A 17491-nucleotide genomic window follows, 5' to 3' on the forward strand; every position below is an offset into this window, starting at 1 on the left:
CCACGGGCAGTAATGAATAAATCAAAATTACTGGATCGATTTTAATCATTTTTTCAGTGAATGATATAGGCTATAATTATATTTTATACCCGTGCGAAGCCGGAGCGGGTCACTAGTCAATGATAAACTCAATTGTAAAGTCAACAGTTTTAAGTCCTTTTATCTTATATCTGATTATAAGATTAAGGTAAAACAAAACTTTTTAATTAAACTTAAAATTATTCGGACTTGTTAATAAATGTAGATTTTTTTCTTAAACGGGTAGCCAAATTCAACTCTTGAAGTCAAGAACCTGTAAGTTGTACTCGCAGCTTTGTTTATAGCCAAACGTTAACGTTCGTTTTAGTTTTGGGCATAGATCAAGTAAAAAAATATAGATAACGCACTTAGAACAAAAAAGTGAAGCCACTTTTTTAAATATGTGTGAGTGAGTAAAGTGTTGACACTTTTTAAAGAAAGTCCCTGAAAATTTTATTAAGTGGGATTAAACACAATTAATTTAATATAGGTAAAATGGGTATGCGAAAATAAAAATATGTTTATAGTTTTAAATATATTTACTCCTTTTTTCGCTTCAAATTGTTAAATAAATATATTACAGCCATGTTTTGATTTAATGAATTATATAAATATGTATCAATGAAAATTGTGTTTTTAAGTAATTGATGATTTCTCTGAAGGGCAAGTTCCTGTTTTAAAGACCTCTAACTCTTTGCTGTAATGATTTAATTTTTTTACATTTTTTTTTAAAATAAAGTTCCTGTTTTTTAACTTCTCTCTTAGTTTATGTTTTCTAGGTGTATCAAAGATTGAATCTTGGTTATCGACTGATTTTAGACTCATTCGGTAGGTCCTAGAACAAAAAATACAAGTAAGTAGTAGTATATACGTGATGGTATTCTGCGAAGTCCACATTTTGTACCGTACATGTCAGCTTTATCAAAATGGTTTGATCAAACCACATTAGATGAGGATGGCTGTCGTTATAGTTCATTTCGGCTCAGTCGTACAGCATCTACCTATTCTATCTATCTCCTATTAAAATATTCGTTGCAAACCTAAAATCATGATATTTAGTAGTAAAATATGAGTAGTTAATTCACAAATTTAAACAGACACAAACGAGTTAAAAATTCATATTGACTTCAATTTAGGTAAAACATAAAATCACACGATAAAAAAAAACACAATAATGATGTCCACTTTCTACTTAATTATTTTTCTATGATTGCCTACAATTTATTTACCCGCATTTTGGGCTAATGGAAATAAGAATTACTGGTAACACTTCCTCAGTACGTCATTTCGGGGCATGGAAATTATAAGTTCCGAATAACCTGATTATTTTGGAATAACAAAAACTATAAAGTTTTGTATGTACTTACGTGTGAAACGATATTTCTTCAGACTTTTCGTTCACTTTGGTATTGTTTTTGCACCATTTAATTACAAAAGAACGGCATTAAATAGGCAAAGTTACTGTACGAGGCCCCGTGAGATACTAACGAAAATGAGCGTAGTTTGATGCATATGTGTGCGTGAGCGCGTGTGTTTACTTGAAGGAGCCGAGTTTTGTGGCTTCAGTAACAACATAGGCCGCGCATTATCTACTTTTTTTTACTTCATCTATGCTTGAGCTATCCCAAAACCATAGATGAAGTAAAAAAAAGTAGATAATGCGCGGCCTATGTTGTTACTGAAGCCACAAAACTCGGCTCCTTCAAGTAAACACACGCGCTCACGCACACATATGCATCAAACTACGCTCATTTTCGTTAGTATCTCACGGGGCCTCGTACAGTAACTTTGCCTATTTAATGCCGTTCTTTTGTAATTAAATGGTGCAAAAACAATACCAAAGTGAACGAAAAGTCTGAAGAAATATCGTTTCACACGTAAGTACATACAAAACTTTATAGTTTTTGTTATTCCAAAATAATCAGGTTATTCGGAACTTATAATTTCCATGCCCCGAAATGACGTACTGAGGAAGTGTTACCAGTAATTCTTATTTCCATTAGCCCAAAATGCGGGTAAATAAATTGTAGGCAATCATAGAAAAATAATTAAGTAGAAAGTGGACATCATTATTGTGTTTTTTTTTATCGTGTGATTTTATGTTTTACCTAAATTGAAGTCAATATGAATTTTTAACTCGTTTGTGTCTGTTTAAATTTGTGAATTAACTACTCATATTTTACTACTAAATATCATGATTTTAGGTTTGCAACGAATATTTTAATAGGAGATAGATAGAATAGGTAGATGCTGTACGACTGAGCCGAAATGAACTATAACGACAGCCATCCTCATCTAATGTGGTTTGATCAAACCATTTTGATAAAGCTGACATGTACGGTACAAAATGTGGACTTCGCAGAATACCATCACGTATATACTACTACTTACTTGTATTTTTTGTTCTGGGACCTACCGAATGAGTCTAAAATCAGTCGATAACCAAGATTCAATCTTTGATACACCTAGAAAACATAAACTAAGAGAGAAGTTAAAAAACAGGAACTTTATTTTAAAAAAAAATGTAAAAAAATTAAATCATTACAGCAAAGAGTTAGAGGTCTTTAAAACAGGAACTTGCCCTTCAGAGAAATCATCAATTACTTAAAAACACAATTTTCATTGATACATATTTATATAATTCATTAAATCAAAACATGGCTGTAATATATTTATTTAACAATTTGAAGCGAAAAAAGGAGTAAATATATTTAAAACTATAAACATATTTTTATTTTCGCATACCCATTTTACCTATATTAAATTAATTGTGTTTAATCCCACTTAATAAAATTTTCAGGGACTTTCTTTAAAAAGTGTCAACACTTTACTCACTCACACATATTTAAAAAAGTGGCTTCACTTTTTTGTTCTAAGTGCGTTATCTATATTTTTTTACTTGATCTATGAGCTCAAGGAAAATTGTTAGAATTCCGATTAACATAAAATAAAATATGATTTTTACTTTTTTGTCTACTCCGCGGGTTGCGGGTTGATATACCTCTAAGTATGTGTGTAATACTTGTATTTATATAAGTTTTATTTCTATGTATATTTATCAAAAATAAATAAATAAATAAATAATACTATTTAGCTATAAAGGTCGGCTATCATGCCATGCTATAACACAAGAATTAAATTGCTTACCGTCGGAAAAGATGACCGTGTGCGTATGTTATAAGATATTAATATTTCTTTATAATATTTAAAATCAAAAGTAAAAATAACTTTATTCGAATGCTGGCTTCAAAATTGCTTTCGAATCGTCTTTTTACAAATTAAAATTACTTTTAAAAGTGAAGCTAGTTCCGAATGCAGATTCTGCAGAGAAGAATCGGCGAGCAACTTCGCAATTACTCTTTTGAAAATAATATACATATAAACTGTGTTAAGTATATAATTATTAATATCTTGCATGAAATACAGTCTCTAAGTCCACACATCTTTATCAACTATGTAATCCTGCACCGAATAAAACGCTTTATGTATTCATCATTACAGCCTATACAGTCCACTGCTGGACATAGGCCTCCACAAGTTTACGCCAAAAATAACGTGATCTCATGTGTTTTGCCCATAGTCACCACGCTGGGCAGGCGGGTTGGTGACTGCAGGGCTGGCTTTGTCGCACCGAAGACGCTGCTACCCGTCTTCGGCCTGTATATTTCAAAGCCAGCAGTTGGATGGTTATCCCGTCACCGGTCGGCTTTTTAAGTTCCAAGGTGGTAGCGGAACCGTGTTATCCCTCAGTCGCCTCTTACGACACCCACGGGAAGAGAGGGGGTGGCCATATTCTTACCGTAGCCACACAGTACAGCTTTATGTATTAATATCTTTTTAATAAAAACGTTAAATTTATGATGAGACAGTTGAAAAATTGTTTGGTGGATTTCGTTATACATGCGAATACCATAAACCAGACACGAGACGTTTTTGCGCAGTCGGAAACTTGGAGTTACAATTTTGTTATTCCTTCGTGTTTTTACTACGACTAATACTACTTATATCAAAACAATCTTCTTGTACATAATATTGTTATAAATATACTGCAATACAATTGTTAATATGTATCTTATGAAAAACATTCCGTAGGGAGACTCGAGCTGCAAGATCGTAAATGCCGCGATATACTTAAGTATATACAATACAGATTAGTATCAATAAGAGACAGTCATCGAAATAAGTTTTTGAAATATCTTTAATATACAGAGTTTGATATATAAGAGTCTTATTAAAGTACAGGTTTCAAGGATAAATTATATTATTGTAATAGAAGTACGTAGCATATTGTGATTGTATTTTGACTAACATACGTGCGTACTTGAAGAATTTTAATAACACCTTACTACAAACATCTCAAAGAGAGTCTTCAGCTACGTGAGTATAAATGGCCCGTCAAACCGTTACAGATAAAACTACAGTTTATTCATATATTGTCATTAATACAGTTTAGTTGTAAATAATTCACGTGTCTGACATAATGTTTATTTTGATAGTTTAAGTCTTAGTTTAACTTCAAATGTTTTTGTTATTTTAAGTTGAGGCTTAGGTAAGTCTGGCTATTTTGAATATTCATCAAACATCGATGAAGGCATATTTTAACCGCTTTGATAATCTCCTTACTTCTCAAACCTTATTTGAGTTGCGCCATTAAAACCGTTCAACTAGTCAAACAGTTAAGAATATAAGTACTATGTCTAGCTCGTGGGTGTAGTTTGTAGTAGCCCTGCTTTCTGCTCCGCGGGTGGTGGGTTGGATTTAGGCGGGAGCCTAAGTTTACCTTATTACGAATACAAAAATAAAGCCTATAAGTTATTTTATTATTATAAAAAAATTGTCTATCTGTTTGAAATTGATGTTACACATACAAGCAAAAGAGTGATTATTAAGGTCAATGCGGGTAATACGCGTTCGAAGTTTTAAAATTAAAGTTAAGTACGTTCCTAGTTTTAAAGTTTGTTGTGAAATAAATGTGTTTATATATAGATCATTATTAAACGTAGAGTTTTGCGCTTAATTTGATAGAAAATTAACATTTGATACAATTATAAGGTTTCCGCGAGAAATTATGTGTTCTTAATTGCAACTCGCAAGCTTTTTGATGACATTCTTCAACGCTTTGATAAAAGCTAATAAACGTTAAATTACAACGCAATCTCAAAGATGTGAAAGAAAAATAGATATTAGTAAATGATTGTCAATTTTCGTGTAAAGTGTAAGGTGTTCATGTAATATTAAGAAATATTGTTTTATATGTTACTTTCAGTGTGTATGTTTGAATTATAAGAAAGATACATGTTTCATGAGAAATAGAGTGCTTGTCAATCTTACTTTGGTGTGACATGTGACGTTGGCTCTAGTATAGTGTATTGTACAGCATATAATTAGCTATCATTATACGTTTTCGGCAACAAATATAAAGTAAGCATTTGATAGAATAGCATATATTTGAATGAAATTATTTTTAATACAACTTATAAACTAACTAGCGCTAAAACTTTGTATAGAAAGCCTAGGTATTTGGTAGTAAGCTATGATACAAGCTGAGCTATACCTTTTTTGAGAATTTGACATAAGTGACGCTTCTTAGTTTTAAACTGTCGAATATTTTGTTATGAATGTCAATTTTGTTAATGAAGATCTTTATATTATTTTCTGCTGTCACAAGTACCTTCATCTGATATCAGTTTTAAAGAAGGAAGTAAAAAACTATTCAAATATCGTATAAAGATGTCCTATGCCTTTACATGTTTAATGTTTCGCAAAACAAGTAATAGATACATTTCGACTAGCCCGTTGGCGCAGTTTGTAGTGACCCTGCTTTCTGCTCCGGGGGCTGAGGGTTCGATTCCCACCCCGAGTCTGGGTGTAATATATATATTTACTAGCTGATCCTGCAAACGTGATTTTGCCATATATGTTATTAACCCCCTTAATCCCCCCCTTCCCCTATAACTTAGAGGTATAAAAATAGAAGATGGCGGATTTTCCGACCTACCCGATATGCACACAAAATTTCATACAAATTGGTCCAGCTGTTTCGGAGGAGTATTGTAATTTGTAACTAACATTGTGGCACGAGAATTTTATAGTTAAGATTATAGATATTACTATGTAAGATTGATATATGTATTATTAATATTATATATATTTAATTATTTAATATATATTTATGTTTATCGAAAAAAAAATGTAGCTATACCTATAACCCAAGCATTAAGTTGCTTACTTTAGGAACAGATGACGTGTGTGTATATTGTAAATATTTATTTAAAAATAATACGTTTATGTTTACTTATCATTATAATCACTGTAGGATTACACAAAAAGTACTTCACGAAATTGGTAGTGGTTTTCTCCTTTATGATTGTGTAGTGGAACAACAATTATTGTAATAACTCGTAATAAACTTATAACAAATAACTTATAAAAATCTATTAAAGCAATAGAAATCAAAAAATTTATTTCAAACGCTTTATTGTAACAGAAGTTATCTTAAATGTTAAGCATTTCGAGGGTAACGCCCTGACTTATATTTGTAAGTAAATACCGTACTTGACATGCTTATACTCCGATAACTAACAAAATGGTGATAGTGTGCTAATTGCTGTATCACGTGACATTTTATCATACAGCGAAATTACTTGGATAATGACGATGAAACAAAATTGGGTTGAAATGGAAGTTACTTGTAATCGAACTGTTAAAAAAGCGAATATGGTGACCAATCTATACATATAATACAATGGTAGGAAAGTCAAAACTGTACATTGAATATTTTTTTTAAAGAATACTTGGGGTGTGATCTACAATCGATACCGCCGAATCCAAAAATATAGTTTTTAGAATTTTTATCTGTTGGTCTGTATGTATATCCGGGATAAACTCAAAAGGTACTGCATGGATTTCCTTCAAATTTGGCGCGGATATTATTAAGAAGAGGGGCAAAATATAGGCTACAAATTATCACGCTATCACCTACGGGGAACGAGCACTGAACCTTTATCTCTTCAATACATTCTGTAACAACGTGTAATCTAACGACGCATATTTGAATGTTGTTATTATGTTAATAACCATACTATAAGCTAGCTTCACACTATAAATAAAGATATTCTGTAGTATATTTAATATCAGCATTGCACCCCTGCGAAGCCGGGGCGGGTCGCTAGTAAAATTGATAACATTTTTATAGTGGGAAACTTTCATGCAAGTTTAAAGAATTTTAATTCAGTCCTTTTGAACTTAATCGTCATCAAAGTGTCTAAGCATACGTTACCGGATAAATCAACACTTAAAGTAAATGAGATTTAATATACAAATATTAATTAACATCATTGATCGTTACACTGTTAATGTTATGTACGATATTTGTTGCAGCGATAAAAACCTTAACTAAAATCTTACATAGTTTATCACAAAATATGGGAAATGGGATAGCTAACTTTCTTGCTAATTATTTATTTTCTATTTGTACTGAAGAAGCTGGCCGATGGGGCGGAAAGGTTCTCGAGTGGCGACCGCGTACCGGGCGCCGCAGCGTTGGCAGCCCCCCCCCACAAGGTGGACCGCCGATCTGTTCAGGGTCGCGGGAAGCCGCTGGATGCGTGTTACGTAGGACCGATCGTCATGGAAAGCATTAGGGGAGGCTTATGCTCAGCAGTGGGCGTCCGTGCGCTGATATGATAATGATGATGATGATAATGATGATGATGATAATGATGATGATGATGATGATGATGATGATAACTGAAGATAGCCTCAGTGTATGACAGTAATGTATCAGAATAGAATTATTAAAATTTCATTAAACAAGTTTTAAAAAACAAGTTCCTAGACTCCCTAAACATCAGACCCGAATGAATTTAACTTTAATGTTATTAAAGTGTATAATTCTGATTTAGTTTTGCCCTTCTCAAGGCTTCATTAGTTACCTTAGCAACATGTTGTGCTTTTTCCGGACCGGAAACCGTATTGGTTTTGCTATATCTTTACATACTCGTAGTATAAAACAAAGTCGCTTCCAGCTGTCTGTATGCTTATATCTTTAAAACTACGCAACAGATTTTGATGCGGTTTTCTGTAGTAAATAGAGTGATTCCAGTTAGTAGTTAGTAGAGTTTTTGCAAACGTCCGAAGCCGGGGCGGGTCACTAGGCCTTTATAAATATAAAAGCTAATGATTTGTCCATACATGAATTTCTCAATTATCTTATGAATTGCCGGGAGAAGAATTATAGGGAGATAATTGGAGGTGTCACTTTTGGACCCTTTCAAATAGGACGCAAGCACCCAGCATTCAGATCATTCGGTTACCTAATAGTCTGGAGGCTAGTATTGATAAGATCACAAATAGCATTATTACGAGTGTTTTTATTTTAGGACTTACTTTCGATTCGCTTCGGTGTTTATGTACATTTACGCCTTTTGTCATTAATTTTGATTTTAATTTTATTGTTTGTTTAATAAATTACAAAATGTCTTATCTTTGAGAAATAAGACGATCTGTCCTGTGTGTCTAAGGCTGTAAATGATTATACTTATCATTTACAATTTTTGTTAGTACTAATTAACGTTATACCTTATGTTAATTAAAATGTATTAAGACGTGTCAGTGAATCAAGGCCTAACGCGTCATTCATTGTACCGTGTAATTGCGTTTTATATATCGTGAAACTAATACAATAATAATTATTATTGAAATGCCATGGTTGTTGTAACATAGCAGAATACACTTAATAAATATTTAGTTATTAGGTGTAGCAATAATAGTGGTCATACACTGATCTTTTCTGTAATGTATATTACTCTCACGATCTGTTCAACTTGATCTGTTAATGATAAAAATATCGTTGTTCTACTCTATTACTCAATTTTTATTTAGTCGCGTCGTAAATATTTCAATATTTAAAAAACTTAATTATTCCACCGGTAATAATCTTATACTATTAAACGAGCAATTCTTGTATATATATATATAATCTGAATCTCGGAAACGGCTCCAACGATTTTCATGAAATTTAGTATACAGGGCATTACGGGGGAGATAAATAAATTTAGCTAGGATTCATTTTTAGAAAATGTCGTTTTATCCCTGTTTTTAGGCAATAAAAAAATGGCTACAATGTCGTTAGAATAAGAAGGTAAATTTCGCATCTGTCAATAAAGTTGTAATAGCTCAGGGGAAATCGGCCGATCGCGCTCGGCCGAAAAGATCATGGTTCGAATCCTCACGTATTCCAGATCGATTATCGTTTTTTTTTTTCTTTTTTTTCTAAAAAAAATAAAATTATTCATATTTTATCAATATGTAATTCGTATTTAAATATGATTTTCAAAAAACACGATTTACTAAAAATACCGAGCTAAGCTCGGTCACCCAGGTCCTAATACATATAAGCAAATTATGAATTCATTTTATAATACTGATTGTTGTAACATGATAATCTTATTTTTAATTAATAATAAAAGGATTTCTATTTAAAAACGGATTTCTTTTTTAAATATAACTAGGTCAGCAAACAAGCGTACGGATCACCTGATGGTAAGCGATTACCGTAGCAACACCAGAAGCATCGCAAGTGCGTTGCCGACCTTATCCCCAATTTAAAAGAAAAATCTCTTCCGGATAACCTTTGGACAACCATATGACACGAAATTAATATATCTTTGATAAAATTTTCAATTCTTAACTAAATTATTTTGTTCATTCACTCACTCAATTTGAATAAATTTTTTAAGCTTGTATTTCCCCCAGAAAATCTGGTCACCTTACTAACCAATACGAAAACGTCAGTGCTTGAAAGCAGTATTATTTTGCTGTGATTTTCTGTAAGGTCGAGGTACTACTACCCCAGTCGCGCTGCTCCATTTTTTTGAGCAGGAAGTTTTCTGTGTACTAACACAAAAATAAATAAAAGTACTAACACAAATTTAACATGTTATACATATAACGTCTTTTGTCCTTTAGTGATTATATGTATAGTTTAATTTCTGCGCTTTTCATCAATAAAAGGTCTATAAATAAATGACTACATTTCGAAACAGACTGACAGTAAATTTTCAGTGTTATAGTATAATTAATTATAATTAAATTATGTTTTATAATAATTTAAGAAGTTGTTAAGTAGGATGCTAGTTTTTTATTTCTGTTCATTAAGTTTATTAAAGCTGTAACATATATAATGTACTGTTGCTGTAACATATCTAATGTAATGTTACTAATTTATTTTGTTGCGTAATTACTCTTTTTTTATTTGCGTCGCCAGAAATCGTGGGGTGCTGCGTGAGCCTAACCACGTGGTGCAAGGTGGTGCTACGGGTGGTGACGCGTGGTGTTTCGGAGCATGATTCGGCTAAGTGCCCTTTTATAACCTCCAACCATGTGCCAGGAATAAGTCGAACCTTAGAATGCTGGTGCTATAGTTTTTTTTTTTATTACGAGTTTGTGTGTTCATAATTTTAATTTTAAAATTAAAAATTTGTCATCTCTTATTAAACTACATGAATGTATTACATTGAAGTATAATGTACTAAGGGATGTTATACTTTGCAATATATTAATTTCAATCTGTTATCTTTTTGATTTCATCACCTTTAATTGAATTATAGTTAGTTTTTTTATTTTATTTTTTAGTCTGTCGTGTTAAAAATTTAATTTCTCTCTAGATTATTTTTTTTACGCGCGACAAAGCACAGGTTTTGAGGATTATATTTGTTCGCAAACGAAAAAAACCGACTTCAATTACATTGATAAGTAATACGACGTAGGTAATCGGTAAAACAGTCAAATAAATAGGTATTATTAGATATAACTCGAAAAGTACTTTTCAAAACTCAACTGAATTTAAATGGCATCACATGACCATAGACAATTAAAAAAAATCATCGAAATCAGTCAAGCCATTAAAAATTGTTGCTGAGGTAACATACATAAAAAAATAAAGTCGAATTAAGAACCCCCTTTTTTGAAAATGGGTTAAAAATTAATGTTAATTTCGATTTTAATAAAATAAATTATCAATTATTATGTAATTTATTATAAAAAAAAATAAATAAAAATGTCTTACTTAATAAAATTTACAATTAAACGTATAAAAGTAAGTATAGTTTAAATTGCGAATTATTTGTTGATATAAAAAATAAAAGGTTTGTAAGGTTAAATAAAACATTTTTTTCTAAAACTTGTTCATTTATAAAAATAATAAGCTTTAAGTTATTACAATCCATTAAAAACAATAACAGTAAAAATAATAGAATAAGGTTGTACGTATTCGGGGTTTTATATAATAAAACCCAAGCTTCTTTAAATATACATAGATAAAGAAAATGTGTCAAAAGCATTTAACCTTCCAATAGCAAAAACGGCAAAAAAACTTTATGGTATAAAATCAAATTGAAGAATTCAGTTGTTTTAAGTAAGAATAACTTTTAAATTACGTATGAAAATTAAAATCAGGTAAAGAAATCACATTATTAACTTAAATTTTTTCTTGTGTGACAATAACTTAATTTATATGAGAATATGAAAAGAAGTTAAATTGTTTCAAATAAAAAAAAAACTGTAGACAAGGTATTATATAAGTTATTTAATTTAAATGTGAATTAAGAAAATTCAATATGTGACAAATAGTCATATTTTATACTCTATTTACACATAAAAATAAACGGTATAATATAAAAATTTGACACAATTGACAAAAATGAATACAGAATAATAGTTTACTAAATTATCGCAAAAGAAAAGCAAAATTTTCTTTTTTTTATCAAATAATTAATTATTAAGTTTAGTAATTTATAATGCAAATTCTGAAATTATCGTGTGACGGATTTGAAATACACAGAAATATTTTAATTCAAAATTTTATTTAAAAAGATGTTTAAGTAAATCTCCATACTTCGATTTTTACACTATTAACTCTATACTACATTTGTACAGCTATATTACACTTCATATATTAATAATTTAATATTATATTAACATTACTATGTTTTATTTTTCTTTACAATAATTTAGTATTTTGTTTAAATAGTGCAGTCCAAACGGGAGTCATGCAAATTATTGAAATTTGTAATCTCGCCACAGACTTAGATCGATGGATGGTAATTGATGACAAGGCACCGGCATGTTCCTGAAAAAAGAAGACAACGTTAACAAAACAATTTTATTTTAATTTTAAAATTAATGATATAAAAGTTTTTATTAATAACGCAGCGATCACAGTTCTGACTACTGGTTGCAAGCGCGTGTCAGCTCTGTATAGGCCATGAGATGTTTGTCTTAGATTAAGCGTTTGTGGTTATAATTTGTACGTGGTTCCGGACCCACGATACTGTAAATCCTACTGAGGGCTGTCAAGTGTGAGGCGTTTACGTTACAAAAAAGAAAACAATCCAGGATATAATAAGATTTACGAGTAAGAATCCGTAAGTACCTATTACCTTCTTAAGGTTCTTAGAATTTTTAACGTCTAAGGAATTTGTAAAATAAGGAAGAAAACATAAAATTTATCGATAAGCCTTCAGTAATCCAGTTGGTAGAGCGATATAATACAGTTGAGATAGTTAAAATCCATAGGTTCGAAGGATTTACTTTTAAAAAATAACACAATTGCTTTAATTTAATAAATAACACAATTATGGTTTTAATGTCGTCTTAGTAATGATTGTTTCGCTTCAGCCTGTAATATCTCACTACTGGGAATAGGCCTCTTTCCCCATGTAGGAGAAGGATCAGAGCTTAATCCACCACGCTGCTCCAATGCAGGTTGGCGGATATATCTCTACTATGAGTAACGATCGCTATCAGGTGTACATGATAACAACCGGGACACAACACAATCCATGGCTGTAACCGTTGCGCCAAAGCGGCATCTACTACTACGCGGCGGCGTAAATTTGTCATGAATAAAATAATATTTTCAATTCTTACTGTACACAGATTTTGCAAAATTAAATTAAATGAACGTTTCTATTTTTCAGTAGGTAGTACGATGGGCCGACTGAGATTACATTTCACTGTCGAGAAATACAAATATATTTTAAGCATAATTATTAATTTCCACGAAAATGAGAATAACTTGATAAATTTGATATCTATTCAGACAGCGATATTGTGGATGATGTAACTAATACTTATGTAATAAATTACTTTTAATTAGATTGTTGAGTTATATTAAAACATTATTTATTTATCATTGTTTTGTCCATATTAGACTGATACTTGTCAGATGGACTGTGGTTTATGATTATAGATCTTCCACTTCTATTATATTCTTTTTGTGTTTATTTGAAAACTAACTACACTAGGTAGTCAAAAACTAATAACATGTAATAACACGCGCTTAAAGTCAAACAATACCGAATTATAATAATATAAAATCAAAGATATTTTTCAAATATCTAATAAAAATAAACTATTTTGTCTTAGTAAGATATCTGAGTAAGAATTGATTTAGTTTTTATGTGGCGATTTCATATTAAACCTTATTCATCATACGATGACCTTATCAAAATACTATTTTAACTTTATATTGCCAATAAATAAATATAACTGTATGAGTATGACGTACTTCATTAAAAACATGCAAGTTGTGCAATTGCACACATCCTACAATCCCTATCCACGCACAAATAATTGAACAAAACTACATTATTTTTAAATAATTTTGATTATATTTTACAGCAAGTCAATTTAATTTTAAGCCATTGACTAAAAATAAGTGATGTTTTTTGATATATTTGCTTTATATTCGAACGATTCTCGTAGTAAAATTAACTTGGGGAGGCCTATGTCCAGCAGTGGACTGTAATAGGCTGTACTGACTGACTGACTGACTGACTAAGTGCTATTAAATAACAAAAGTGAAATAACCGTTGGACTAAAAATCTACTAACTTTAATTTGAATTCATGACTTTTTACTAAGGTTCACCTTTTTGTATCCACTAGAGTTACTAGACAATATCGTGTATACCTGTATGGGGATACGTTTTTATTACTCTTTTATACCAATATCTTCTCACCTCTTTTAAAAGTTCAATAAAATTTAAATCTTACCCGTGCGATATTTGCTGGAAAGCCTTTGGTTGCATGTGTTGAATATTATCACTGTTATCACATAAAATACGTGCGATCGATGATCCCTTGCGAATAGCTTGGAGCTGACCTGTGGATTGAATCAAAGTCAAATAACCCGAATATGGAAATGAAGAATCACGTAGAAATAAGATATTAAAAATTCACGCACAAGGTTAAATATAATACTAATTTTATAACTTTATTAATTATTAATTGGTTTTTTAATTTTCTAAGATATTATTGTTTCGAAAAGGGTTTCTTTGACAAAATATTTTGTAGGCAGAATAATTGAAGTGTAATGGGAAAAGCAAATAAGAATTTAATTTGATCAGACAACGTCAACAGACATTTAAAATCTTTTATAATTTGAGTAAAAATGCTATTAATAATTCAGTTTACATTAAGAGACGATAAATAAACTTTAAAAAATTAAATACTACTATAGTAAAAAAAAAAAAAAAAAAAACATTCGAGGAAACTTTTTAAAAGCGAAATTAAATAGACTTAAACTAAGTAATTTAGTATTTAGATTTATTGTGATTAAAATATTTAATAAATGAGCAGTCACAATGCCCGACAGCTCAGCACCGTTCATGATCACACTTTGCTCCACCCGGGATATAATGGCGAAGATACGTAAATACACGAGGGGTAACAGGAGTAATCCAAGGGAATTAGTGGAGAGGAATTTTCAACTAATTCAATAGTTTTGTTTTTCAAACTAATATTTGTCTTCTTATAGAATCAAAATTAACTCACTTGGGGTAAATGCTATTTCAGGATCGCCATTCTCATAGAAAAATCTGTCTCCAACTCGGGTACGATAAAACTGTTCAGTTAGGATGCAGAGGAACGTAGGTCCGGCTTGGGCGCCCGGAACGTTGAACTCCAGTGACCCCGCTACTACGAGTTCCACATCTTGAGGATGTTCGTAAATCGCTTTAATTATTTCCACAATCTGCAAAGTTATTTGTAATTAGGTGGTGTGACTCAAATTCGGAAGTGCTTTTTTGTTTGTTTTTCTAAGTTTATGTAAGTTACGTAACATTACATGTTTATGTATAACTAGCTGTGCCCGCGATTTCATCCACGTGGAATTTAACAAGAAAGTTTTTGTTCAGTTTGCAGAGTTATAAAATTATATAAATGAAGTAGCCTTAGTTACTTCTTATTACATAAGCTATCTGTCAGTGAAATTTACTTCAAAATTGGTCCAGCCGTTTCAGATATTAACCGGAACAAACAAACAGACAGACCGACAGACAGACAAACATTGTAAAAAATGTTATTTTGGCATATGTACCGTGTATAAATTTAGTAATAATTGTGTTTGCAGGCAAACGAAGAAAAACCGACTTCAATTATATGAACAAGTAATACAACGTAGGTAGACGAAAAAATAGTCAAGTAAATACGCATTATCAAAGATTACTCTAAAAGTTTTGAACACATCTCGACGAAATTTAAATGTAACCGCATGATAGACATCGACTTTCGATTAAATTAAAAATCATCAATATCGGTACACCCAGTAAAAAGTTATGCGGATTTTCGAGAGTTGCCTTCGATTTCTCTGGGATCCCATCATCAGATCCTGGTTTCCTTATCATGGTACCAAACTAGGAATATCTCCTTTTGAACGAAAAAAGAATTACCAAAATCGGTTCATAAACGACGGAGTTATCCCCGAACATACATAAAAAAAAAATTATATACGGTCGAATTGAGTAACCTCCTCCTTTTTTGGAAGTCGGTTAAAAAGCGCTTATTTTAATATTACAAACAGATACTCCAATTTTTTTTTATTTGTATAGTTTTTTGTTAATGTTTACTACACTGCTGTTTCATCTCGACTTACAATTTTTTAGCCCTTATGGATTAACCTCTATTACTTAAACTCGGTTTTAAAAAAATCAACTCTACTTTACAGTGTACTACAGATTAAAGCTTTACGTGGGAAAACACGAGCCCGTATTCCTCATGTTTGCCTCGTATATGCTTTGTTAATTAGAGCACAGTGTACAAAATATTTCAAGTACTAAAAGAAATAAAATTTGGAATAAAAATGTTTACTACTGAAACATTATTTATTTATCATTTTTATTGTATATGGTCGATCTTATTCTTTGATAACTTTTCACCATCGTAATAGAGTGACATAAGAGTAAATTTATATATAAAATTAAATAGCGTATTCAGTATTATGCTGTTATAAAACTACTTCACTTGAAAATGTTGAACTATCACTGACCGCGGATAAAGTAGATTTAGTTTTAAAATTTCCTCTTAAAAGATTTTTTTATTTTTGTGCTGTTTACTTTTAATTGTTACTATAGCTTTTTACTACGTTTCAAAATGCTTAAAATATATAGAAAAAAAAGAAATTTTTCGTCAATTAATTTTGATAACCTATTTATGACAACATCAATGTCATCACACTGCAATTTTAAGACCGTCGATGAACCGTTAAAGCTGGACCGAAATAGCCCAAGAAGTAAATAATATTGTCTAAGTATTCAAAGAACAACAACATTATCACTTGGATTGGTTTCACTTTTGATCTATCAAAAAGCATTATTTGGAGTAGTCAGTCATTATACATTTCCAGAGAAACGTTAAAGGTGTAAATAGTTATATTGTATTTTGGCAATGAAAATTGTAAGCAATACACTTATATTAAACTAAACTAGCTGCGGCCCACTGTACACATGTTAATTTGAGGAAAAAATAACCAATAGACTTCCTCAGTAAAAAGGCTACCTTGCACAGAAATAATTTTTCAATTCGAACTAGTAGTTCCTGAGATTATCATATTTAAACAAACAAACAAACAAACAAACTTTTTAGCTTTATAATATTTATATTTAAATTACTAAAAAAACATACTATTTGAATTTAGTGTCGACTAATAATTTTTTATGGTTTCTATTTAAATATCAGGTCAATAAGAAATACAATAAATCTAAAAGTTAAGATGTTTTTAGTTTTGGCCTCATATATTGAGGGTAAAATATTAGTTATATAAACGCAATTCTTTTATTATTTAGCATTCAGTGATAAATCTTACATTTGATGGATATGAATGATAAATGACGCTTTTGAGTTTACTCGTAAGGTATGACAATCTGTAAAGTGCTAGATGTTAGGAAAATATAATCCATACTAATATTATATATTTAAATGTGAAAGTGAATTTGTTTGTTGTTTTGGAAAGCCGAAAATCTTACGACTTCAACTAAGATTATTATTATTTTGACTAGCGCAGTTTGCTTTCTGCTCCGGGGATTGTGGGTTCGATTCCCACCTGGAGTCTGGGTGTAATATATATTTATTTATTTATATATGTGTTATTTATATGTATGTTTATCGAAAAAAAAGATAGCTACCAGTCGGTTT

General features: G+C 30.9%; 1 protein-coding gene and 1 long non-coding RNA gene across 2 annotated transcripts in view; both read right to left on the minus strand.

The window, feature by feature from the left end:
* Positions 1-770: 770 nt before the first annotated feature.
* Positions 771-1421, minus strand: LOC123657922. Its single transcript, XR_006743803.1, has 2 exons — positions 1386-1421; positions 771-853 (listed from the first exon to the last, which is right to left on the minus strand). It is a non-coding gene; the product is annotated as an uncharacterized LOC123657922 (long non-coding RNA).
* A 10442-nt stretch (positions 1422-11863) lies between these two features.
* LOC123658053 overlaps positions 11864-17491 on the minus strand; it is a 47358-nt gene continuing 41730 nt past the window's right edge. The window contains exons 13-15 of the mRNA XM_045593535.1: positions 14855-15053; positions 14075-14183; positions 11864-12148 (exon numbers count right to left, since the gene is read on the minus strand). Of these exons, the coding sequence (XP_045449491.1) occupies positions 12076-12148; positions 14075-14183; positions 14855-15053 (381 nt within the window). The 3' untranslated portion in view covers positions 11864-12075. The remainder of the gene's footprint in view (positions 12149-14074; positions 14184-14854; positions 15054-17491) is intronic.

Source organism: Melitaea cinxia, chromosome 11 (genome assembly GCF_905220565.1).
Source record: "Melitaea cinxia chromosome 11, ilMelCinx1.1, whole genome shotgun sequence".
Lineage (NCBI taxonomy): Eukaryota > Metazoa > Arthropoda > Insecta > Lepidoptera > Nymphalidae > Melitaea > Melitaea cinxia.